General features: G+C 35.7%; 1 protein-coding gene across 1 annotated transcript in view; it reads left to right on the top strand.

Moving 5' to 3' along the window:
• LOC113229958 (dynein heavy chain 8, axonemal-like) overlaps positions 1–24,802 on the top strand; it is a 102,851-nt gene that overhangs the window by 30,584 nt on the left and 47,465 nt on the right. Inside the window, exons 19-44 of the mRNA XM_026463655.1 lie at positions 412–619; positions 1,448–1,577; positions 1,667–1,830; positions 6,950–7,093; positions 7,537–7,647; positions 8,131–8,285; positions 8,426–8,511; positions 8,893–9,092; positions 9,827–9,998; positions 11,098–11,346; positions 11,615–11,749; positions 12,414–12,542; positions 13,326–13,475; positions 13,886–14,044; positions 14,554–14,764; positions 16,669–16,825; positions 17,401–17,594; positions 18,108–18,273; positions 18,624–18,725; positions 19,106–19,328; positions 19,924–20,053; positions 20,515–20,732; positions 21,559–21,695; positions 22,129–22,181; positions 22,266–22,479; positions 23,375–23,636. Of these exons, the coding sequence (XP_026319440.1) occupies positions 412–619; positions 1,448–1,577; positions 1,667–1,830; positions 6,950–7,093; positions 7,537–7,647; positions 8,131–8,285; positions 8,426–8,511; positions 8,893–9,092; positions 9,827–9,998; positions 11,098–11,346; positions 11,615–11,749; positions 12,414–12,542; positions 13,326–13,475; positions 13,886–14,044; positions 14,554–14,764; positions 16,669–16,825; positions 17,401–17,594; positions 18,108–18,273; positions 18,624–18,725; positions 19,106–19,328; positions 19,924–20,053; positions 20,515–20,732; positions 21,559–21,695; positions 22,129–22,181; positions 22,266–22,479; positions 23,375–23,636 (4,259 nt within the window). The remainder of the gene's footprint in view (positions 1–411; positions 620–1,447; positions 1,578–1,666; positions 1,831–6,949; positions 7,094–7,536; positions 7,648–8,130; positions 8,286–8,425; positions 8,512–8,892; positions 9,093–9,826; positions 9,999–11,097; positions 11,347–11,614; positions 11,750–12,413; positions 12,543–13,325; positions 13,476–13,885; positions 14,045–14,553; positions 14,765–16,668; positions 16,826–17,400; positions 17,595–18,107; positions 18,274–18,623; positions 18,726–19,105; positions 19,329–19,923; positions 20,054–20,514; positions 20,733–21,558; positions 21,696–22,128; positions 22,182–22,265; positions 22,480–23,374; positions 23,637–24,802) is intronic.

Genomic DNA, 24,802 nt, shown 5'->3' with positions numbered 1-24,802 from the left:
TTTTTCAATATTTTGGAACTATGATATAATAATACATTTAGTGCTGTAAAATAATAAGTTAAATACTAGTGTACAAATATATTGGTAAATATGTCAATATTTAAGTCGGTATCTATCTATCTGTTGACCACTTCGACTGTTAGTTGGGTTTGGTAAATAGGAAATATGAGCAAAATTGAAATCCGCTTTGGAAAGTATAATAATTTTTAATTCCCTTGCGTTTGTTGGTATGAAAAACAAACTGCTTAACACGCGTGTAAGGGACCTGTGGAGTACCTTCTATAGATATTAATTCGCTTGTTTGACTGATGTAATTGTTTGTTCACATTTCAAGGTTCGATTAATGTTTTCAAATTTAAGTTCTATCGTTAATTTTAAATCCAAGGGACTCATAAAGTTGAAACATTTTAGATAACATAAAGCTCGCTCTTTTTCTTGAGTCAATTGAATGGAAGAGAATTTTGGGTAAACTGTTAAATCAGACTTACAAGGAACGAGTAGTGAAAATGATGCAGTTCATCCGAGATCGCATGAAGACAATGGGCAAGAAAATCAAAGACTTGGATGATGTCAGAGTTCAAATGTTGTGTCTAGAGCTGATTCGAGAACAATTTATCGGGTAAGACAAGCTTTAATTTTGCGTCTACTAGAGGTTTGTGTCCAGATACGAGCAACTATGGCTACATTATGGTAGTGACGTAATTATATATTTTTACCTATTTGGATAGTTATTGCTTGTATTGAAAAGTAACACGATGCCCAGATCAAGAGTCGCGAGAGCATGTCAGAGGCCATATAGTACTTGTAGTAGTACTTTCAACCTATGAAAGGGTTTGAAAGAAAATGTTTTGAAAAAATTTCTTGTAGTTGTACGCTGTTTAAAAATTTCTACTTTATTTTTATTTTGGTAGGAGCGGCGTATCTTACAAGAATGTAAAAAAATATTGCGTGAAAAGTTGCGTGCTTGTTTAGGAGTAGATTATGCATGACATTGTGTGGGATGTTGTGTAGGATGTAGTTGTAATGCCCAGCTGAATTTTTACGTAATCGTTGGTTTCATAAGGGGAAATGGGCACTTAAGAATAAAACAAGTAATCATACTAACTCTATTCACCTGTAACACTCACTTCCTTTACAATCCTTTTTCCTTCGCTCCTGATATGGTCCAATCTCACATTCCCCGCTTCAAATTTTGTTAACGTTATCGATGCCGCGCGCCGTTGCGTTCTTTTACGCTAGTGGCGCCCGCAATAAACTCGGTCTATCCGTTGCTTTACATTCTTTAGTACTTTTTATGAATACATATAATTATTACAATACATAATATAGTACCTAATTGATCTATTATACTTAAATATAAATTGAAATACGTAACTGTTGATGATAGTTGTGTATACTACAACGTCTCATGAAAACTGGTGTTAAATGAGAAAACAATCTCTTTCAGAATGGATATGGAGCTTGATTTAATTGAAGAGACTTACGCGACATTTGCTCATTTTGATATTGACGTATCCAAAGAAGATGCAGATATGGTGTACGGATTGCGATATGCATTCCAAAATATGTTGTTGACTGTATGTGTTATTCCTGTTGGTTTACATAGCTTCAGCAAGTCATGTTTGTAATTAAAGGTGCATTGGTTAATGCAAGTAATTTATTTCAGGCGGCACAAGTACAACAAAAAATAGTAGACATGCAAGGTCCCTTACAGAAGGAACTGACCGAAGGTGTGGCGACGTTCCAAGACGATGTACTTAAGTTTGACGCTGACTACAATGCGTTCGGTCCTATGACGCCTGGACTTTCAGCTCGGGAGGCTAGTGATAGGTCAGTTGTTTATTTTAATTGTTTTTCCTTTATACACTAAAACATGCCTTGCATGTGCAAGCTGTGACAGCCAAGCTTGTCCTGGCCCCGTAAGCTGTCTCTGTCTTTGTTGATGACTTGCGCCGATTAATCATTGTTAGTTATTGTCTAAATAGATTTTCTTTTTTTATTGAAATTGTTTTGTAAGAAATACAGAAGCGTCAAATTGATAATTTAGATATAGAGATTGATTACAAGTATTTACTTAAAAGTTCGTTAGTTGATACTAGTATATCGGGTTTCCAAAATGTTATTAGTATATAGGTAGATATCGCGCCGGCGTTGTTAGGATTGGTTCGAGTATTTCATTGCCGGTTCGACTAGCTAATGATTTTGTTTTTAAATTTTTTATCTATATAAAAAATGGCGACTTTTGGATAAGAAAGCATAAAGATGTCATGATAATAAAGAAAAAATATGTGTTCCAAATCGAGTGCGTGTTCGTGTCGGTTTAAATAAATCAGTTGTGATTAATGGAACGTTTCATTGGAGAGCTTGGATTATTTAACAGTTTAAAATAATCCGTTAACTTTCAATTTATTTTCCCTTATTGATATGACAGTTAAATGTAAAAAAGAACCTTAGTTTTGAACCTTAACCACACCCCGGACACTCCATACAATAGTCGTAAATTATTTACCTACTACTACTACATACAGTAAGGCGCTATCTGCACACGCGCAAATGTGTGCGTGAAGTAGCGGGGTTACTCATCACTAGCTCGTACTATTATGTTACGTGGTCAGAACGGCAACGTATCGAAAATTCCAACGCGAATCTGTTATCTATAATTCGATTTTAGAACCCTATTAATTACACATGTTCATTGCGTATTTGTATGGATATAATATTATATCTTTCATTAATTCACTAACTAGAATAATATTGAAGATTTATTTAAAAAGTATATTAAAAGCACTTAAAATGTTATATTTTGGACAGGTACAGCAAGAGCACATCAAGCTTGGCACTTTGTGTTTTGGACCGTTCTTATCGGAAGCGGCATAGTGTTGGATTTAAGTCTTAAGTGTAAAGCTTGACGCGCTCTTGACCCTGTACCTACCTTTAAATAAAGTAACCAAAGTATTGGAAATTGCGTGTCCAAGTTTATCATTACCTATTACCTAGTTAATAATTAGGCATATTCACTACGTAATATTTATCTGCAATACAAATTGAAAATTCGAGAACCCTTGTCTAGCTCACAAAGTTATGGCGTCTTATTATATTGATATAATAAATCTGTATTATATATTACCCTGCACTAAAGAAAACAATAACTGAATGAGTCTCGAACATAAGTTTTTTTATTTACTTCGTTTCATCTTTCAAAAAACGAAAGAAGTACACATATACAATAAACACCCGTACTCAGCACAATTGACATCCATTATAAATAGTAACGTTAAATGATATTATATTTAACGTACATTTAGTAATGAATAAATGAAAACTATATTCAAATATCACAGCCGTCTTAGCGCGAAAACGGCTCGCCGCCAGCCTTGTTCTCGTTCAGTTAATGTGACCGTCAATGTCCGGGGCGTGGTGCGGTATCTAAAGCTAGGGAGGGGCGGAGAGTGTCCGTTCTCGTTACTTATTTGTTCTCTGCCTTAACCTTAATATTGTACTGTGCAGGGGGCCAATCGCGCTAATTGTCAAAGGTTTAACCAAAACCTTCAACCTCGCCAATCTGACACGTTGTGTACATTTCGTATCGCGCTAACTGTCAAAACAAAAACCTAAGCCAAAACTTAGACGTGTGACACGTAACGCACATTTGGTATCGCGCTAATTGTCAAAGGTAAAACCAAAACCTAAAATGTTGCAAATTGGTATCGCGCTAAATATTTTGACGTTTTAACCTCACATGTAACCTTGGGGGAATAGATTAACCTTTGCAAGGTCAAGGTTTGTGTGGCAGTTAATGGAGAGTAACTTTTCACTACGTTTATCGTATATAAAAGATGTTCCACGGTTACTTAAATGTTTTGGAAAGTGTTTATGAGGTGGATGTGGCCTAAGAACGGGCTTTAAATAAAAGAAAAGCATAAAAAGACGATCACATTTAACATGTCTGAGGAGAAATTCCGCAAACGATATACCATTTGTCCACGGAATTCATTTCAGGATTGGTGGAAGAACTATGCCTACTTATTCTCGTTAAAGGACGGTCTGTTGCATTGGATGTGGAGACAAAGGTAAGGGTTAAGTGGAATCCGATAGTTCTCAGTTTTGCATAATAACCAAAATGTCTATGCTGTGTAAATCATTATTAATTTTGTTACAGATTTTAATAGCTCGTATTGTTTTTACGTCTTGTGCGTACCTGTGACCCTCATTGGCAAGTGCTTATCACCCTTTCCCAAGCCAGTGTCAGAAAGGCACAAGCGGTAGCTGCTTCAAATAAACCAGTTATTATGAATAAATATGCAGCTTTCCTAAAAGGCATGCCGAAAGAGATGGTATTAAAAGGCGGTGAGAAAATAAGCTTTACAATGTACATCATATTTATTAGTTCTTGTCTTATTTCCTGTTATTATTATCAAATAAAAATGACAGATATAGGTAAAATATGTATAGTTGTATAAAAATATATTACAAGGTTACAATTTATCTCTTTTAACACTTGACTTTATACAACATATCGTCCCCTTGCAGTGAAGCCTCACATATGCATTTTCAGTTTGTTTTTACAGATTTTTGTTGAATAAAAATTAATAATGTAATAATATAGTATCTAAAAGAGGTATAATTTAAGTAATTAAAATGCTAACTACACACATTATTGCATTTACTATACTTCACACCATATTTTTATCTTCATCCTAAAAAATTACATAGAAATATGTGGTATTCATTCTAAGATGACGATGTATACCTATTGTAATTGTTTATTATCTTAATATCTAAATTGATGTATACTTTTAAGAGGTTGAAATAAAAAAAGAGTGTATTTTTAGTTTATTTATTGCCTCAATCTACCCCAAATCATCCTTCATTTCCAGAGCGAGCTTGCTTTTGATTCTTCAAAGAAGTCTGAAACAAAAATATGTATATAGTAAGATTGGAGACCTAAATTTAAGACTGTGCCATACCTCTCATGAGAGTAGTGACAGATAAAGCAGGATGGGTATTTATATACATACAGTATGAAGCCAACATAAACGCCAGAATGTTTAGGGGCCTTTTCAAAATACATTTAAAAAAATGTTTATATCACTGTGGAAATATAAAGGGGACAAAAGTCTACAGATTAGACCTTCGTTCCTTACACTCTTTCAGATTTCCACAATTGAACATATCATCAGCAGGAATTAAGAAAACATGTTGAAAACAAACCTGTCATTCTTGTTAAATAGTCTATCAAAAAGGTTAACTGCAGGCACCAACTCGGTAATTGCTTTGCAAATGGCAGCTACGGATTGGGCATGCAGATCATCTGCTTTGGCAGAAATAATAGCTGCCTCAGCCTGCACCCTGCCAGCATTCACTTGCTGCAAGAATGCTTCGCATGCTCGCTGCTCCTCAATGCATAAGAATTCTACCCGGCTCTGCTCCAACGCTCATCAGCTCGCTGTCAACGAAATAATAGATGTGATGGAATAAAGAGTGGGAAAGAATTTGCTCAAATTGAAAGTTACTTTGTTTTTTAATTAATAATAAAGAGTGAGAAAGTTACTTTGTTATTGAATTGTATGTTTGAAGTTATTTTGTGCTAGAGTTGGTGTCCTTTAGGAAGGTTGGTAGGGCCTCTGCCGCAGTCGACGTGGCGTAGATTCTCACCCTGCTTTTCATACCATTCCATACCTAAATAACAATAATAACATTGCATATTATAGTGATATGAGTTCTGGTACAATAACGGTGAGTGATCCACTCACTGTATCCTATTACCTCGCATTATAGCTCACCTTTTGGGATCTATTGCGGGGCCACAAAATAGCCACACACTCGCACCAAAGGCGTGCTGATAACACGCGCGAACAACGCCGAGCGAAGTCATTCTCAAGCCAAATCTCTGTGCGATTCGAACTCCAGCAAAGATGGAGCTGGCTTACAGTGGTCGCTCGCCATCCGACCGCATCCACACTGGCTGAAATACGAGCATCATTATTAATTCTACATTGCTAACATTTCGAAATTAATAGTAGTTAGCGTACCTATTTGATTGTATAAAAAGATACTATTTTATTAAATAGAATATTAAAAAAGGAAAACAATGTGTAGGTACTTGCCTCTGCGTGTTTTATCTACAACAACAACAACACACTAAATTCAATTAATTTGGTTCAAATCACAACACATATGTTTGTTTACAATAGAATTTAATGACATTTCTTTTACACACTTTTTTAAATCGCTCTTTTATAGACTTGAATTCGTAGATATTGACATTTCAGTGCGTTTTACGGTAAAATTTAGTCGGTTTTAGGAAGTCAAGGCACGTCTCTTAAAATTTAATACGAGGTTATAGTTTGAGGTTAATTTGAGGTTTAGGTTCATTAAAACTGATAGCGCGATTGCATTTTGTGCGTCGGTAGAACCATGAATTAACCAAAACCATAACCTCAAATGTTGTAAGGTTAAACCTTGCGAAAATAGCGCGATTGGCCCCCAGGTCGCTAACAGTGTTCGATAAACAATATTACAATGTTATTCATTGTTCAGCATTCCTTCCTTTCTCCTGGGAACAATTAAACTTTTTACATAATAAAATAAATAAATAATAAATTATTTATCTACTTATGTGAAAAGTTCCATTATTTTTTTGTTTTGAAATAAAATTTGTAGCGTACGAATTTTGTTACGGTTGGCATACATCATACGTGTCGTTGTATTTACTTTGAAAGTCCTTAAAAGCCTCCGTGGCCGAACGGTTTCCTTCCTGGACTGCCACGTAGAGGTTCAATTTTCGGGCCGGGAGAAATATTTGTATGGTCTATATTAATTTCTCTCGTGAGTTTGGGTGTAATTTGCGGTTGTCTATGTGTGTGTCCATAGCATCCGAGACACAGGGTTTCCCTAGGGCGGGGCTATGAGTGTGTGCCTTATTATTATTAATTTATGCTTATGATAGGGTTATCATGTTTCAATCCCGTTTCGATGACCTGTGGAATCGATTCGCGATGTACTCCAACGGTGAAAAACTGTTTGGCATGGAAGTGAAAGATTACCCGATATTACATCAGAAAAAAAAGGAATTCAACTTGTTAAGCAAACTGTAAGTACAAAAATGCTGTACATTTAAAATCGTCACTAACATCAACCTGATTTGACAGTCATATCTCAGTAGATATGACTACAGTTACAATCCACCTTTATAAAATACAGTTAGACCAAAGTATAATAAGACAAGTATGGTGCGGTTTGTATGTGGCCACGCCCGCCGCACCGCCGCACGCCCCGGGTACGGACGCACACATTCGCATCATCTCGCGATGCACTGGCGTTGCATAACACTAGTCGTGCGCCTTTTATTATTATGCGAAATTGTGTGCGTCCGTCCACGGCGCACAGCAGCCACACCGTTACTTTGTACGGAGTTACATACTTGTTTTACTATGGCTAAACGTTTGTAACCAACCGGCTGTTATGAAGTAGGATAGATTAATGTTAGTTCAATGAAATTTTTCATGTTTTTAAAATATACGTGTTGTTTCACAGATACAGTTTGTATGTAACTGTAATGAATTCGATCGATGGCTACTTTGAGACACCCTGGGCAGAATTGAACATTGAAACTATTGTCCAGCAGTTGAATGAATTCGATTTGAGGTATTTTTTTGCTTCGTCGGCTTTTTGTCGTTACGGTAAATAAAAGGGTCGTAATGGCTGTAATCATAGTCATATGGAATTAAATAAACAATAAACTTCAATGTGTTTATAGGTGTAAAGTTTGGCCGGGCACAGTGTAACTATACAGACAACCACGCCTGTCACCTGGTCTCAATCTAGGTGAATTTCTAACGTTATGAGTACCACCAGATCAACACAATTAACTCCAGTCACGACTCAAAACACCAAGAATTCGTTTCTGAATTGGGAATCAAACCCGGGACCTACTCATCTAGAGCCCACAATATTAACCGTCGGGCCATTAAGATGGTCATTTTGTTACTGTCAATATCTACATAACCTGTGTTTCAATAAATATATGAGTTAGGAGCTATGTGTAAGTAGACAGTCACAGGACCTTAGGCATTTTTTTAAGAAAACCATTGAGTTAGTTACTTAATAATCGCAGAATTTATTGTATAGGTGCCGTAAGTTGCCTCGTGCAATGAAAGATTGGCCCGCATTCATTGATCTGAAGCAGAAAATCGACGACTTCAACGAGACGTGCCCATTGCTCGAGTTGATGGCAGACAAAGCCATGAAGGATAGACATTGGAGGAGATTAGAGGAGTTAATGAGTGGGTTACGTCATTAATTTTCGGAACTGGAAACATTTAGTAGCATTTTGTTGTTAAAATACCTAATCGTATTGTCCGTAATATACAATTATCCACGAAAATAAAGTTCGTTCTTGCGTTTAATTGTTAAATCTGTACAGATTGCTTGCTGGATGTGGAATCGGAGGCATTTACGTTAGCTAACGTTATGGAAGCGCCTTTATTGAAGTATAAAGAAGACGTTGAGGTACTGATTTGACTCACTTCGTTTAAAAAATAACGATGGTATAGTTATTATATCACTCCTACACGCACGCATGTCTTATGAACACAATATATTAATATTTTAACTATGTGCTTTTCTATATAGGTACTCTAGAGATATCAGTTAAGAAGTTATTCTACACATAAATAGAGCACAAAATTTAGTTAATTACTCCTAAAACGTGTAAAATTTTAGGCAAGAAACGAGTTTATATGAGAATATACATTGGGCGTTTACGTGATCAGTTCGTTGGTGTGGGTCTAAATCTCTTCACATATATATTATGTACATTTTGATGTACACGGGATCTTAGGAGGATAGTAGTATTTCTCGAAACTCCTAAATTAATTTTAAAAATTTTAGGACATATGTATCAGTGCCGTGAAAGAAAAAGATATCGAAGCAAAATTGAAACAAGTAATGGCCGACTGGGCTGTAATAGATCTAACATTTACCAACTTTAAAAATCGCGGCGAGTTACTCATCAAAGCTGCTGATACTATGGATACTATAACATTGCTTGAGGACTCCCTTATGGTGCTAAATTCTCTCGCTTCGAATAGGTGAGATGCATATTATACTATATTCTTGTACATTTAAGTTTAAATAGACTGGCTGTTCGAATCTCTTTGACGGCTGATGTTACAGCACAAAGATTAAAAGTGCCTTTTGACCCTGGCATGGAGCCGCAAAAAACACGGCTCTTATTGGCTGTAAATGTTCTTAAAGTACGGTATGCACCTACATTCATGAGATTTTTAACGAACACTACGCAACCTCTTTAAGTAGGTACTTTTGGTGGGGTACTTCAAAGAATATTTAAAATGAAATTGTACAAAGTTTTAAGATTAACCGACGACGGAATATTATCTTTAACAAGCGCAAAAAAATTATTCTTTTTTAATGAATAAGGTAAACAAATGTCAAAATACAAATTTCATTATTTGCTCTGTAGAGTATTTTATACCAAGTTTAGGGTTAACCTTTTAAAATTGATTTACTAGTTACAGAAGCATAATTTTACTTTACACTCTTAAGGCGAGTTACCGGAGGAGAAGCTGTAAAAACTGTTTTGCAAATGGTTTAGGTATTTACTATTTAATAACGTTCTTACAAAAAATATACGTCACGCCTAAGGATATTGTGTAAAGAATGTGCTAATTTGTTATACTATAAGATGTACTTCACAGACTGAGTTAAAGTCTGAAACGAATTATTACCTACCTTTGCACACAATTTTGATATGGAGATATTTTTCTTTAAATATACATGTAATGAAAAAAAATCTCTTTAACAGATACAATGCTCCCTTTAAAAAGAACATCCTTCTTTGGATCTTCAAGCTACAATCAACATCCGAAATTCTAGAGAGATGGCTGCAAGTGCAAAACTTATGGATGTATCTGGAAGCAGTATTTGTTGGTGGTGATATTGCAAAGCAGTTGCCTGCAGAAGCTAAGCGTTTTGCGGTTAGTTGTCTACTTTCAGACTATTATTATTTGTACTAACCTACTTGTACAATTTCTGCGCAAGTTGCAGTGTGCGTGAGGACAGATAATCGACCTCCCTGAAAAGAACAAGCAAGAAACTCTAGGGATTGCTCTTTTCAAATAAACTGTAATGCTATAGAATAAATACATTTTGAATCATATTTGTGTGGAATCTAGACACACGTTGTCTTTCCATACATCTTTATCTAACAAGTAGTCTAGAATTTTGTAATTAAAAATAATTTTAATGTAACTTTTATACTTAGGAAATGGTAAACTTAATATATGCTTCGGAATCTTATTGTAAAAACGTATACAGTTCCCCATAAAAGAATCGTTTACCTTAGTTAACCGAAAACGTGGTACCATGAGTTTGGACTTGGTTCTAAGGTTAATATTATGAGTATCATCTTTCTTAACGAAATTATGTATATTTTTACGGGCATACAAAATATTCGAGTACTGGTATCATGACTGTGATGCCATAGTCATGATACCAGTCTCCTTAAACTTTTCTTCGCGAGAAATCCGAGAATCTAAACGGTACACACAACGAATCGCTCGTTTTTGCAACACAAATATGGTTTGTATATCTACCGCTTAATCCCACATGAGAATCCCGTACGACATTATACCATGAAAGTAACTCAAGTAAACTAATCTAGCAGTAGCAACAAATTTCTACATATAAAAAATATTAAATTTTATCTAAGTTTTATCTATAAGCACTTTCGTTTGCATATTTGATAAAATATTACTTACTAAAATTAAATTAAGTTAAATTTAAAAAAAAATGATTGGAAATTCGCTTGTAGATTTTCGTCAAACGTGAAGTCTTTTTGAGATTTCCTTGAACAATCCTATAACTACTGTGTTATACAACAACAATTATGTCATAATGGATAAAATTGCCATTTTCAATGTGTAGATTTTGAAATACTTTGACTATTCAGATCTATTTGACGCCGACTGATTCTAGTTTGCCCAAGCTGATTGTACCGCCAAGTTGTAAATTGTGTTATGTGTTATTTTTTACGTCACTTGAGTTCAGTAATGCATTCTATTTGAATCTTAACAGACTATTGACAAGCAGTACGTGAAAATAATGTACCGTGCGCGGGATATAGTCAATTGCGTGGAAGTATGCACATCAGACGACACAATGAGACATTTGTTACCTCACCTGTTTGAACAACTGGAAGCATGTCAGAAATCTCTTACTGGATACTTGGAGTCCAAGCGACTGATCTTCCCGAGGTTCTTCTTCGTGTCTGATCCTGTGTTACTTGAAATTCTTGGACAGGCATCTGATCCACGAACCATTCAGGTAGGCTTACATTTTCAGATCAAATATGAAAAATCAATACCTCGTTCTGTCATTAGGGCTTAAGTTTTGACTAGCAGCTAACAAGCTTCCTGCCTTATGTGTAGATTGTTATTATTTTTGAGTTCCACAAGTCAATCGATCAAATCTAGCTGATTACTTTAGTAAAACGTTAAATAAATGTGACTAGCAGTATACACTTAACACCAGGTAAACGACTTGTTCGTCCCGTCACTTGAGATAATAAAAAAAAGCCTAATTTGCATTGCAGCCTCACCTTCCAAGCATCTTCGACGCAATATATACAGTGGAATTCGACGACAAGGACAGAATTTTCCAGATGAATTCGGACAATGGAGAATCTATCCCTATGGAGCGTCCAGTGGCTTGCATTGGAGGAGTCGAGGTAACAAGAAACTGAATTTTTGAACAACTTTTATAAACGTCGAGAATGTATAGAGTTAGATACGTAATTAACCCCTTTTTAGATTTGTTAAAAACGTTAGGCACACAAATAGTTTTACGGTAATGTTGCTGTCGCCTTTTTAATCCGAGAACGACGTCGTTTCTATTAGTAAATAGCTTGACAATAACGATTAATAATCTGAAAAATAGGTTTAAAAATATCGTTCTATAAATAATCGCTTCCTACTCTCATTTAGAGTTCATAGGTGAACCAACTCATCACGCGTTCTTATCAACCAGATCGTGATTCCATCTAAAACGTTATTACGAAATTAACGCATTTGAAGCATTTATTACTATGCATGACTAAGCACTTTACTAATAAGGTTAGAGTAACTTGGCTCTTCAGTTACATTTCATATTTTCGATTTTATTACAACTAGATTAATTTCCCTTTATACAGTTTAATATACAATTTCCCTTTATACAGTTTAATATACTTATATGTAGTAATACATCAATATAAGACAGATCACAGAGTAAATTTGACTAATTCTAATTTACAACGTTGAACGTGTATGCCAAGTATTATTGAACACGATTGTGATTTTTAAAAGCACTTTAGTAACTGCACATTGTACTTAGTATTTTTTATTTTTCCGCAGATTTGGCTGAATGTATTGCTGGATACGATGAAAGAAACTGTGCGAGGCATGATCGCTATTATCTGTCAATCTATGACCGACGACCCTGAGTTCGACTTCATAAATCAATTTTTGAGTTTTTCTGGGCAGGTAATGACTTGTAATGCGGAAAAACGGCAATCTTGGGTGTATCGTATGGGGTACCCTCGTAATACTAGTTTATTGTATTAATTTCTGATAGTAACTATACGAACCATAAGACCATTGGATCTAAAGCTGCTAACAGATGAATTGCTTGTCTGCAGCAGTCGAGTGAGAGGTCAAGCATTGGCTGCAATCGATGTGAACGATAGGCTAAGAATCAAAAGCAGCTTTCTTAATAGGATATTTAGTATTTTTTTATTTTTTGGACGGTTTCTTTTTATTTTCACAATTGTTTTGTAATGGTATCTTGGTTTACATATTTGATCGCAATTTCCTTGGCGGAATACAGTCGCGGACTTGAATTTGTTAGAAAAATCAAAATGGAAGATTTCGATAGTGACATGTTTATTTTTCTTAACAAAAAGTAAAGGCAGCATAGGGCATGATTCCAATTGCAGTGACAAATGATGTGTTACCATTTCGATATCAATAAATAAAAAAATACACTGAGGTCTTGAGCTTGACACTCGCCTTCAACGCCGACTGTATGTAGTTGTGTATATCGACTTGGCTCATGCAGTCCATCTGGTAGCTGCCCAAGTATTATTTTAATTGTTTGCTGTACCCATGTACATTCTACTGACAATTCCGTTGATCTCTTTTGGCGAGAGAGTTAGTGATAGGCTATAAGGGTTAAGGAGTCAATGCATTAGTCAACTGCGGAATCGGATTGAACATAATGTGTACCTACTTCATAAATAAATCTCGAATAATTTTTCTTTTCTTTAGGGCAGTTTATTAGGTATGCAGATCTTATGGACTAGCGATGCCGAGTACGCTTTGAAGAAAGCGAAAGCCGACCGTTTTATAATGCGAATCACTAATCAGAAAAATTTGGACTTATTGAACGGTCTCATTGACTGGACCGTAAGGGATTTAGTGCCGCTGGACAGAACCAGAGTTGAAACCATGATTACTATTCATGTGCATCAGAGGTAAAAGGCACATGTTTTTGCACTGAATTCATAGAATTTTAGTATGTATTTAGTAACCGTAGAGCTCCTTGTGAAAGAGTTCGTCCAGGGTAGTACTGCCACCTTACCTATTTCTGCCGCCAAGCAGTAATGTCAGCATTACGGTGTTTCGGTTTTGAAGGGTAAAGGTGCTGGTGAAATTACAGAGTTGGCAATTTATGTCTCATGGTGACGGGCGCAGTGGTAGTGCCCCTCAGATCTTTAAAATTTAAGGCTCTGAGTGGTACTGCAACTGTTATGGACTTTTCGGGACTTGTTCGTCCCGTCACTTGGTGTTATATATAAAAAAGAAAAGTTTATTTATCTATTCTTTAGTTTTTCTTGCATTTATGCAGAGATATCTTTGATGATTTGGTGAGGATGCGAATTAAATCTCCCGGTGACTTTGAGTGGCAGAAGCAGGCACGCTTCTATTACTTCGTGGACAGTGACGACTGCTTGGTATCTATAACTGATGTAGATTTCTTGTATCAGGTAATTAGCGTTTTACTTTCAGCTTTGTTATTTTGTTCGTGAGTACGTGTGATGTTTGGAAAAATTTCCATTTTGAAAAAGATATTTTTTTCAGAAAAAGATACATTTTCTGAATATTTTTCCTATATTTTTCCATATTTGACAGTGACACATATGAATAGTTAGATATTTTATTGTGAGAATTTATAAAAATAAGCCATGCAGGATTTCGAAAACTACACTTCGCATGTTTCATACAATTTTATTTTATATTTCATGCTAAATAGAATTTTAAGACATATCTAAACGTAGAACGTAATATGAGTCTTCGAACTATATTTACTAGAAGGTTTTCTTAAAAATTTCATCTATTTGTAATTTTTCGGAAAATTAGCCAACACTAATTATGTGACTATAATAAACTCTTTAATTATGTGTGAAAATAAATATTTCAAAAGAAATATTAGTAAAATGTTAGCAAGAGAAATATTTCCATTTACTCCAAATGTGGATCAATATTTGTGTTTCAGAACGAGTATCTAGGCATCACAGAACGTCTAGTGATTACGCCGCTGACTGATCGTTGTTACATAACACTAGCACAGGCCATCGGTATGAATATGGGCGGAGCTCCTGCTGGTCCGGCTGGTACAGGCAAGACTGAGACCACGAAGGATATGGGGCGGACGCTGGGCAAGCTCGTCATTGTGTTCAACTGCTCTGATCAGATGGACTTTAGAGGTGTAAATTCAGGGGCTATTTATTTTAAAATGTATACTATTACAATTATCTCCGTTTGGGTTTCTCGGTTGTCCCTCATGCCGCATCTTAGCTAGGAATGGGACACGGCAAATGCGGTGGAAGTGGGAGTTCGACCTTTATTATTAGGGCATTTGTTCAAAGCCGCAAATTTCTGTGGCCATGCACTAAACTCAACTTATTTCATCAAAACAAAAATCTACAAAAAAAAAATATACAATATAGGTCGAAAGCTAACTGGAGAGCACAAAATATTTCCTGAAAACTGAAAACCTTAAAACCTGACAACTGTGGCGTGTCCCGAATGCAACATCCAACAGTGTCATTTTTCCTAAAATTGCAACCGTATATCAATATTAGATTTTAGTTCACGTATAATAAATTAGATGACAGTACTTATCATAAACTAGACAATAGTTTTATCACAATACCAAGTTTGCTGCGTGTCTATCACACCCCTGCGAGTGGTGAGAACAAGTGGATGATTTGTTGCCGGTCTTAGGACTTTTGCGTGTAAATACGCAATTCGGTGGATTTGGCCCAGGTTGATTTATGGATTCGGTGTATACGATATTTCAAAAACTAAATTTTATGATTGAAGATATGTTCTAACGACTAAAGTATAATAACAATATATCATATTATATTATATATACTTGTATATATACAAGTATTGTCCTTTAACGAGTAATATCAAAAAATATATATATTTTCTTAATCCTTTACGTTTTTTCATATGAGGGTTTATCTAATATTATTGATTTTAACAATTTTATAATTATTTAAATTCGTAAGAGCCAAGTTGAGGCAACAGACGCTGTTTCGAGTCTATTCAAATGAAAGGAATTTTCTTTGTGGTTGTTCGATATTTGTATCAAAAAAAAGAAAAAAAAAACTAGTGGGGTATTTAAAAAAAATAGACGAATATGAAACGACGAATATAAAAATAGGCACTAAAACCATTGCGATGTTCAATAAAAACTATTGCTATCTTCCCACCCTTCGCGTCTAACAACAATCCGCGCGCTGATAATTAATATGAACAAAGTAAGAACAGGCGGAGAAAATTTGCCGCAGTCGACATGCGCCCGAAGGCGACTGACGGGGCAGCGCGGCATATCGTTAAACCGCTGGGCAATTTTCAAATATTGGGATAAATGTGATATAAATAACTATCGGGCTTCAGTTGAAAACCAAAATTTTGCAGGTTCTGTATAGTACTTAAAGATACATATCTCCATATAAAAATTATGTGCAAGGTTAGATATTTTGTTCTTTAATAATTGGCTAAATCAAAGTAAATAAATAAATAAAATAATATAATATATATAAAGACTTCTATTTTAGCCTGTTTTCGGGATTTTATATGGTCAAGTAAATTAGCACATCATTTAAACAATGTCCTTAGATGTATCGTATATTTTTTGTAAGACCGTTATTCAATAATAAATATCTAAACCATTTGATCTCCTCTCCTACGGTGACTCGCCTTACTGCCGTCCACTAACTAGACCGCGGTTAATATCCGTTTTAAACAGCAAAAGATAGAGCACAATATAATCTTTTAAAAACAGTTGAAATTAATTAACGTGTTCGACTTATCGGAACTTACCCTAACGATGCATGGCTGAAATATCATTAAACAATTTGAATATTCTAAATATAAATTATGTTTTTTTTGTGATATCTCAAAAAATTACTTTGTCCCTTAGCCGCGTTTTAGTTAGCGGACGGCAGCTTAAAACATTTGACTAGACCGCATGTTAATGCTTTCAGTGCAGTCACTATTTACTCAGTGACTTTACTCATTATTGACATATGTTTATCGTATTATATAAAAAAATATAATATTATCTTTTATTAACGTACATTTTTGTCGCACACAGGCTTAGGCCGTATCTACAAAGGTTTAGCGCAATCTGGCACTTGGGGATGCTTTGACGAGTTTAACCGTATCGAGTTGCCCGTGCTATCTGTAGCCGCGCAACAAATCTCCATCTGCCTTACGGCTAGGAGAGAGAAGAAAGAGTCCTTTATATTTAGGTATTCCTATCTATAACTTGCAATAGTCTATTTATTCGAATTAAGTATACTCTACATCTGCAATATGTTATAATATGTAGGTAAGACATTAATACTATTAAAATATAAAAAGATATAAATTTTGAAAAAGCACTGATAGGAGAGCTTATTTTCTATACAGGAGGCCGTTCTTGAAATCGATACTTGTGTATAATAAATATAGTGTGCAATTTATCTCGAAAAAATATTGTGTTCATTTACTGCATTCAGGTTACACTATATTACAGAGTACTGTAATTGGAACTGCAATATTACATACAAAATAAAATAAAGATGCAATATAAAATAGAAAACGCGTTAATCGCCAACCAGCATTAATATGAATCACCACCCTTCCTATCCACTGATTATGACCTAAGCGACCTATCAGTGTAACGAGATATGAGTTGATACAGAATCATCAGCAATTCATTATTAAAATAACTTTGTATGTAGGTATGTAACACGTTACGGCATTAACATACTTGCTGGCGCAATATCGCAATGGTCGTGACAATTAATGTGAAGGAGTGCCATAAAATCATTTTATCTTTTAGTGACGGAGATGTAGTGACTCTAAATCCAGAATTTGCCTTCATCATCACCATGAATCCTGGTTACGCCGGGCGACAGGAGTTGCCAGAAAATCTGAAGATAATGTTCCGTTCCGTTGCTATGATGGTGCCTGACCGGCAGATCATTATTCGAGTCAAGTTGGCCAGTTGTGGTTTTAAAGATAATATCTTACTGGGTACGTTAATATACGTTGTACATTTTTAGTAGCATTAGAGCTCCTTGTGAAAGAGTTCGTCCAGGGCAGTACTGTTGCTTTACCTATCTTCCGCCAAGCAGTAAGGGTAAGGGGTGCTGGTGAAATTTCAGGAACATGGGACTTGTCAAGTTATGTCTCAGGATGACAGTTAGAGTCGCTTATCAGCAGGCGCACGACTTGTTCGTCCCGTCACTTGGTATTATGAAAAAGAACACTTAACCACGTTTTGAAATTCTTTGGCATTTGTGTTCGAGGTCGGTTATCAGCATTTTCACAATAAAATTATGAAAACATGACGCGTAGTGTGCGGCACCATATGTAATATTATAATAGTAACTTTATTCATACTCTGTGCGTATAAACAACACAATTCCAATTCCTATATTTTGTTCTTTACTTACTTTATGAAAATCCACTAAGAAATAAAAAAAAACAAAAAGACAAATGTCTGTGGTTGTTTATTTTCGCACTTTTTAATGAATCTTTTTGCAGCCCGTAAATTTTTCACTCTATATAAGCTTTGCGAAGAACAATTGTCAAAACAGGTGCATTATGATTTCGGTCTCCGTAATATTCTGTCAGTATTAAGAACTATGGGTGCACAGAAACGTAACAATCCTGACAGCACAGAAGAGAACATCATGATGAGAGTATTGAAGTTAGTACAAATATTATTATTGACACATATATACATAACTTAAGTTTCTATTTGACGTTGTTATCCCCTCTCATTCCTGTGTGTAGCAAGGGACTAAGGACAAATCCAGAAAATTGGCAGCAGAACCTTCCAGTATACCTATTAAATTGAATACTGCTTGCTTTAAAGGATAGCGATGCAAAATGCCAAAAATTCTTTTAAGTATTGTGAAAGGCCTAGAATATAATATCATAAAGTCGAAATACGTGTTTAGTGATATTTTTTAAGAAAAGTTAAAAAATCATTTCAGAAACCAATGTGCACTTTTTTAGGAACTTTGAAAACTTTCTTAAATTTGATTTTCATTTCAGAGAGATGAATGTGTCGAAGTTAGTAGACGAAGACGAGCCGCTGTTCTTATCTTTGATTGAAGACTTGTTCCCGGGAATGAAACTTACTCAGACTCAGCAGAGGTGTCACACAGAAATCACATACATATCTTGATTGTGTAATTTAGGCTCTTTCGTAGATATTTTCAATATCGGTCATATATTAAAGACGCGTGCATTACCACGGCAACCTTACGCTAAATTTTTCTAAGGTCATCTTTGTATATTTTACGGGAGACAAGGAGGGAACGTTTTCAATCGAGCTTTTTTAATTTCGTCCAATAATAGACGGGCCAGATATCGAGAGGTACACTCCTCACATCTTGCGGAAGTAATTAATAGATTCAAGGGTTATTTTGCGGAAATGTATGATACTTACTTATTCACTACTTGGGGCTATAGAGCTATATTAGTAATATAAATACTATTTATCAGCCTTATTTAGTGAATTATTCTGCTTTTAGGGAGATGCAACGCGCCATTACTCTAATCACAGAACGCACGGGTCTCGTCAATCACCCTGAATGGAATTTGAAAATTATTCAACTTTACGAGACATCACTTGTACGCCATGGGCTGATGACAATGGGTCCCACAGGTTCGGGGAAGACAACATGCATTCACACATTGATGGCTGCTTTGACCGAGATAGGGAGACCCCACAGAGAAAATAGAATGAATCCCAAGGTAAAGGCTCTGGATTGCCAATGGCGCTGCTCATCTGTAGAAAAAACTTAAAGGTTTTAATTCTAACAAGTCAGGCTATACTTTTATGCGGTATAACTTAGGTATGTATTTATAAGGTATAACTTAGGTATGTGTTGCCAATTTTTCATATCAAATGCGTTGTTGATATTTGAAATGGTAACATTTAAAGGGATAGGAGAAAGTTCAGTAAGTAATATTCTCTATACTAAAATATTTTTATTACTTATTTTATTTTAGTACAAATGAATATTTAGAATTTTTCTGAAATGAAATATGTAGTTTCGAATGTCTTTATTGTCCACCTTTAGATTTATGTACAACATAATTTATACTTTGATTTAAACTATCACTATTTTTCACATTATTTGATTTTTAATTCGGGATGACACCCGCCTGAGAAGATGATGACACCCGCCTCTTCAGTCCCTTCGAGACCATGGACGTTGCAATATGTCCGAAACGTCGAGGTAAATAAAATATGTTTCATACATGGTTAAGTCCCGAATTAAAAATCAAATAACATAATTTATAACCAAAACCTTTGTTTGATAAAGTTATGACCTTTTTCTTGCAGGCCATAACAGCTCCACAAATGTTTGGAAGATTGGACGTGGCGACGAACGACTGGACGGATGGTATTTTCTCCACATTATGGAGACGAGCTTTAAAAGTCAAGAAAAGTGACACCACTTGGATTGTATTAGGTTACGTTACTTTAATATGATGTCGGAAATTGTGATGTGCAGAAAATTTCTACAAAAAAATTATTATAAAGAATATTTACATTTTGATTCCTCCACTAGTTAAGAACAACTAGCAGTAGTAGAGCTCCTTGTGAAAGAGTTCGTCCTGGGAAGTACTGCCACTTTTACCTATTTCCGCCGCTAAGCAGTAATGTCAGCAATGCTGTGTTCCGGTTTTGATGGGTAAGGGTGCTGGTGAAATGGTAGGTACATGGGACTTGTCAACTTATGTCTCAGGGTAACGGGCGCAGTGCAATGCCGCTCAGATGTGGCACTGCAGCTGCTATGGACAGGCATGTAGCTGACCATCAGGCGCACAACTTGTTCGTCTCGTTAATATTATTAAAAAAAAAAATCACATCTAGACGTGCTGTATTCCATATAACCACCTAATTTTTTTATATATGTATATAATTTTATAGACGGCCCCGTGGACGCCGTGTGGATTGAGAATTTAAACTCTGTGCTTGATGATAATAAGACGTTAACTCTGGCAAACGGCGACCGTATCACAATGGCTCAGAACAGCAAGCTTGTGTTCGAGCCGGACAATGTGGACAACGCATCACCGGCTACCGTTAGTCGAGTAGGCATGGTGTTTCTGTCTTCATCTGTTCTCAAGTGGCAACCTATATTGGAAGTAAGTGTGATGTCTCTATCTCATATGCCTAAGCGCATTGTAAAAATAACGTTGGGCTGGATAGGTTGATGTTACGCATAAGGGTTTGGTCCATTGGAATTTATGTACACACGTCACGAAAGAGTATTATCTTAAGCATGATGAAACGAAATCAATGATTTTATTACCATAAGATCTCATTGTTGTAGAAACAAGATAAGCCTTTGTAACAAAAAATTGTACTCCGCTTTAATAAAATCGTCTACCATTTAGTAGCAGTAGAGCTCCTTGTGAACGAGTTCGTCCTTACCTGTTTCTGCCGCCAAGCAGTAATGGGAGCATTATTGCGTTCCGTTTTTTTAAATAACACTTGGGAAACCCTGTATCGCGGATGCCATGGATGTAGGCCACAATAATGTTTCTGCCGGACCGGAAATCGAACCGGGATCTATGCGCGGTAGTTCAGCATGATAACCGTTTGGTCACAGAGACAGTTTTGAAGGGTAAAGGTGACGGTGAAATTACCCAACTAGCATGCAAGCTCCTAATAACAAGCCGTACAAATAAAGTGAACAATCAAAAACCCACTATTTATTTTATATTCAAAGCCATTTGTGTTATATCGTTCAGACTAAAGAAAATAGCTATTTTTAAATTGACATAATACAGGAATCGTATATATTGTCATTATGATACGATATGATCATTGCTAGAATTGGATTATTTTTGATAAATTTTGTATCATATAATGTGATTTTGCACCGTTTGTTATCACCGTATTAAACTTGGCAACATTAAAACTATCCTCCATTTTATTCGCTGACATTATTACTAAACTTGTTCTTAGGGATGGCTTAAAAAGAGAAGTGATAAAGAATCCAACTGTTTCCGTAATAATTTCAATAAAATCTACGATGAAGTTCATACTTATGTTCAACAAAAGCTGCCTGCTAAAATGAAAATACTTGAGGCAATTTATGTAAGGTAATTCCAGATTAATATTTATGTAGTATGTAATTGTTACTGCAAAACATTAAAATTTCAATGTCAGTTGTAATTTGTCATTGTCAATGGTAATGAGCTGAAGGGAGTTTACAAATTTAAATACTACGGGCATTCCGTCACCGAAGACCTTAAGGGCCAATTGAAAGGGAAAGAGAGCGCTGGCAGATGTATGCAACATGTAGGCCCACCATTAAACACGTTGTAGTGAGCAAGAAAAAGTGTCACTATTTTAAGCATATTGTCAAGTCTTCTACACGTGAGGTCTCTGGGTCAGCTTTACTCAGGAAAAATAAAGGGTTCAGGATAATTTCATATACTTGCAGGTACTGCATGGTAATAAAACAGAGCACTCAAATTCATATTGTGTCCAATCGAAGTCGATAATCTCTGTAAACAATTTATTTCCTTACAGACAGTGCATCGATGTGTTAGTGGGTTTGCTACAGATTGAAGTACCCGGGGGAAGTGAGTTGTTTTGTACTATTATGTGAAAATGTTGAGTTGATTATGATGACGATAATACTTATAAAATTTAATTTGCAATTATAGAGGTTCATACCGACCGTCATATGGAACGTTTGTTCATATTTGCAATGATGTGGTCACTCGGTGCTGTACTGGAGTTAGATGGACGCCTCAAAATGGCGGAGTTTATGACAAAGATACCAGCAAAGCTCGATTGGCCTGGCGCCAAGGGTAAGCAAGCGGAGTGGACCATGCCTTTCGACTACACGGTTAATCCTGCGGGACAGTGGCAACACTGGTAAATAAATGTGATTTCCATAATTTTAACCACGTCAAACACGGCTACCACAACATGAATAACCTTGTCTCTATGCAACCCTTTGCTCAGAGAACCCATTTCAACAATTAATTATTTATTTGGATTGTAGGCTCCACACGTACTAGGGAAACCCTGTGTCGTGGGTGCCATGGATACACACATTGACAACCACAAGTTACACCCAAACTCAGGAGAGAAATAAATGTAGTCCATGCAATTATTTCTCCCGCCTCGAGAATCGAATTCGGGACATCTGCGTGGCAGTCCAGCGTGGTAACCGTTCAGCCACATAGGCAGTAAAATAATAAAGAGGTTCATTTAAATTCTTATTTAGTCACTTATTTGAATATTTTCTTTTCATTCATTGTTAACGACACCCCCAAAACGACACCCCTGGGGTGTCGTTAACAATAAGCATTTGTTGACGACACCACCGTAATGTTGGGATAACTTATCGCTTAAGAATTTATTATCGAGCTAGTATACTCTCAATGGTTAATAAACATATGCAATTGTATCTTTTTATCTCTTTCTCTAATGCACTGGCTGATAACGTTTATGACGTTCATGAGATAAATTATGTGTCATTTGTGTCATTTCGGAGAATTTATTGGTCAAGAACTTAACAACGTACCTGTCGTAAAAAGAAGACAGATAATGTTTGAAATAATAAGGATTATTGAGCTTCGATCAAATTAAATAAAAATATCTTTACAGGTTCTTTTTATTTTATTAATTATTATGGTATAGGTACGAACATACAGCAGGGTAACAACACTATTTGTTAGTGGTGTCGTCAACAAATGCTTATTGTTAACGACACCCCAGGGGTGTCGTTTTGGGGGTGTCGTTAACAATGAACGTTTCTTTTCAGGTCAGAGAACGTAGATGATTATATTTATCCGACAGATTCTGTACCGGAGTATGCATCAATTCTGGTACCGAACATCGATAATGTGTGCACTGTGTTTCTAATTGACACAATTGCTAAGCAAAATAAGGCAGTACTGCTAATCGGTGAGCAGGGAACTGCTAAAACAGTCATGTTGAAGAGTTATATGCAAAAGTACGATAACGAAGTGAAATTGTTCAAAACGATCAACTTTTCTTCTGCTACAACTCCAAATATGTTTCAGGTATGTCGTCTTAAAATTTGTAAATATGAGAATAAGCAGTTTTATTATTTGTTTTTGGGATAACATTATTTGATCCTCAAAGATATGATCTATTGTAAATGTGCATTTTTTAAATAAATGATTTTTTTAGTGAGTTCTTAGGTTTTCGCGATAGTTACACATAGAAAATGAAACTATTTTTCCGGACTTAAAGCGCGTATATTTGTTTTTTCACGCTTTTGCGAATTAAATCCAGAAAAATAGTTTCATTTCGTATATATATTAATAGTTCCGTCTATAGCAGCTGATCTACGGATAAATTATAAATGAACTGTATTCAAAGTAACACTATCACTATGTTTAAGCATTCTAAATTATTATTTGGCATCATTGACTTACAAATAAATGGACGACGGGTCTAATACAAAAACCACGAAAAAAATGTCCCAAGTCAACCTATTCGAAATTTAAATTGTTATGTCATCGCAGTATCGCGCTGTCCGTAGAACAAATGAAGACTAAAGCGGAGTGTCGCGCTCTGTATACGATTTTAGCGTCTTACAAGTGCGGACACTTTTTAGCGCGGACCCGACGTCCATATAATTGTAAGTCAATGTTTGGCATTCAAAAATAATATTTGATCCTCTTTTTAACCGACTTCAAGAAAAGGAGGAGGTTCTCAATTCGACTGTTTTTTTTTTAATGCACACACGCCAGCACATCAAGCTACACGTTGACGTATCTTGTTCCGTTGAACTGGAGGCGATTTTCGAACACAAATTTGTAGTCTGATGTGTCGTTGTCTGTATGTTACGCGATAACTCACCGGATTTGTGCACCGATTTTGATGATTCTTTTTTTGTTGGAAAAAGGGTACTGCCATAGTGGTCCCATTAAATTTTGAAGAAAATCATCTATCTCTAAGGGCTGTCCACGCATGAAGATTCATTTTTATAAATAGCGCCTAAATTTTATTATAAGGAGCAATTATTTTAATGGTTGATTTTGCTATTCTCCAATTCAAGGTGTTTTTCTTTCTCAATATACTTTCAGTAGTGAGAACCGATTTTTATTATCTCCTGTGTCAAGTCCCGTATAGTGGCGAACTAGGGGATGAATCCGGGTTTGCGCACTTTTCAGTAACCGATTTCAATAAAACTTGGTAATTATACCTATGTACTTCCACG

The sequence above is a fragment of the Hyposmocoma kahamanoa genome, unplaced genomic scaffold (genome assembly GCF_003589595.1).
Source record: "Hyposmocoma kahamanoa isolate Upper Pololo Valley unplaced genomic scaffold, ASM358959v1 63, whole genome shotgun sequence".
Taxonomy (NCBI): domain Eukaryota; kingdom Metazoa; phylum Arthropoda; class Insecta; order Lepidoptera; family Cosmopterigidae; genus Hyposmocoma; species Hyposmocoma kahamanoa.
Note: the sequence above shows the minus strand (reverse complement) of the source record. Positions and strands in the feature narration are given on the sequence as shown.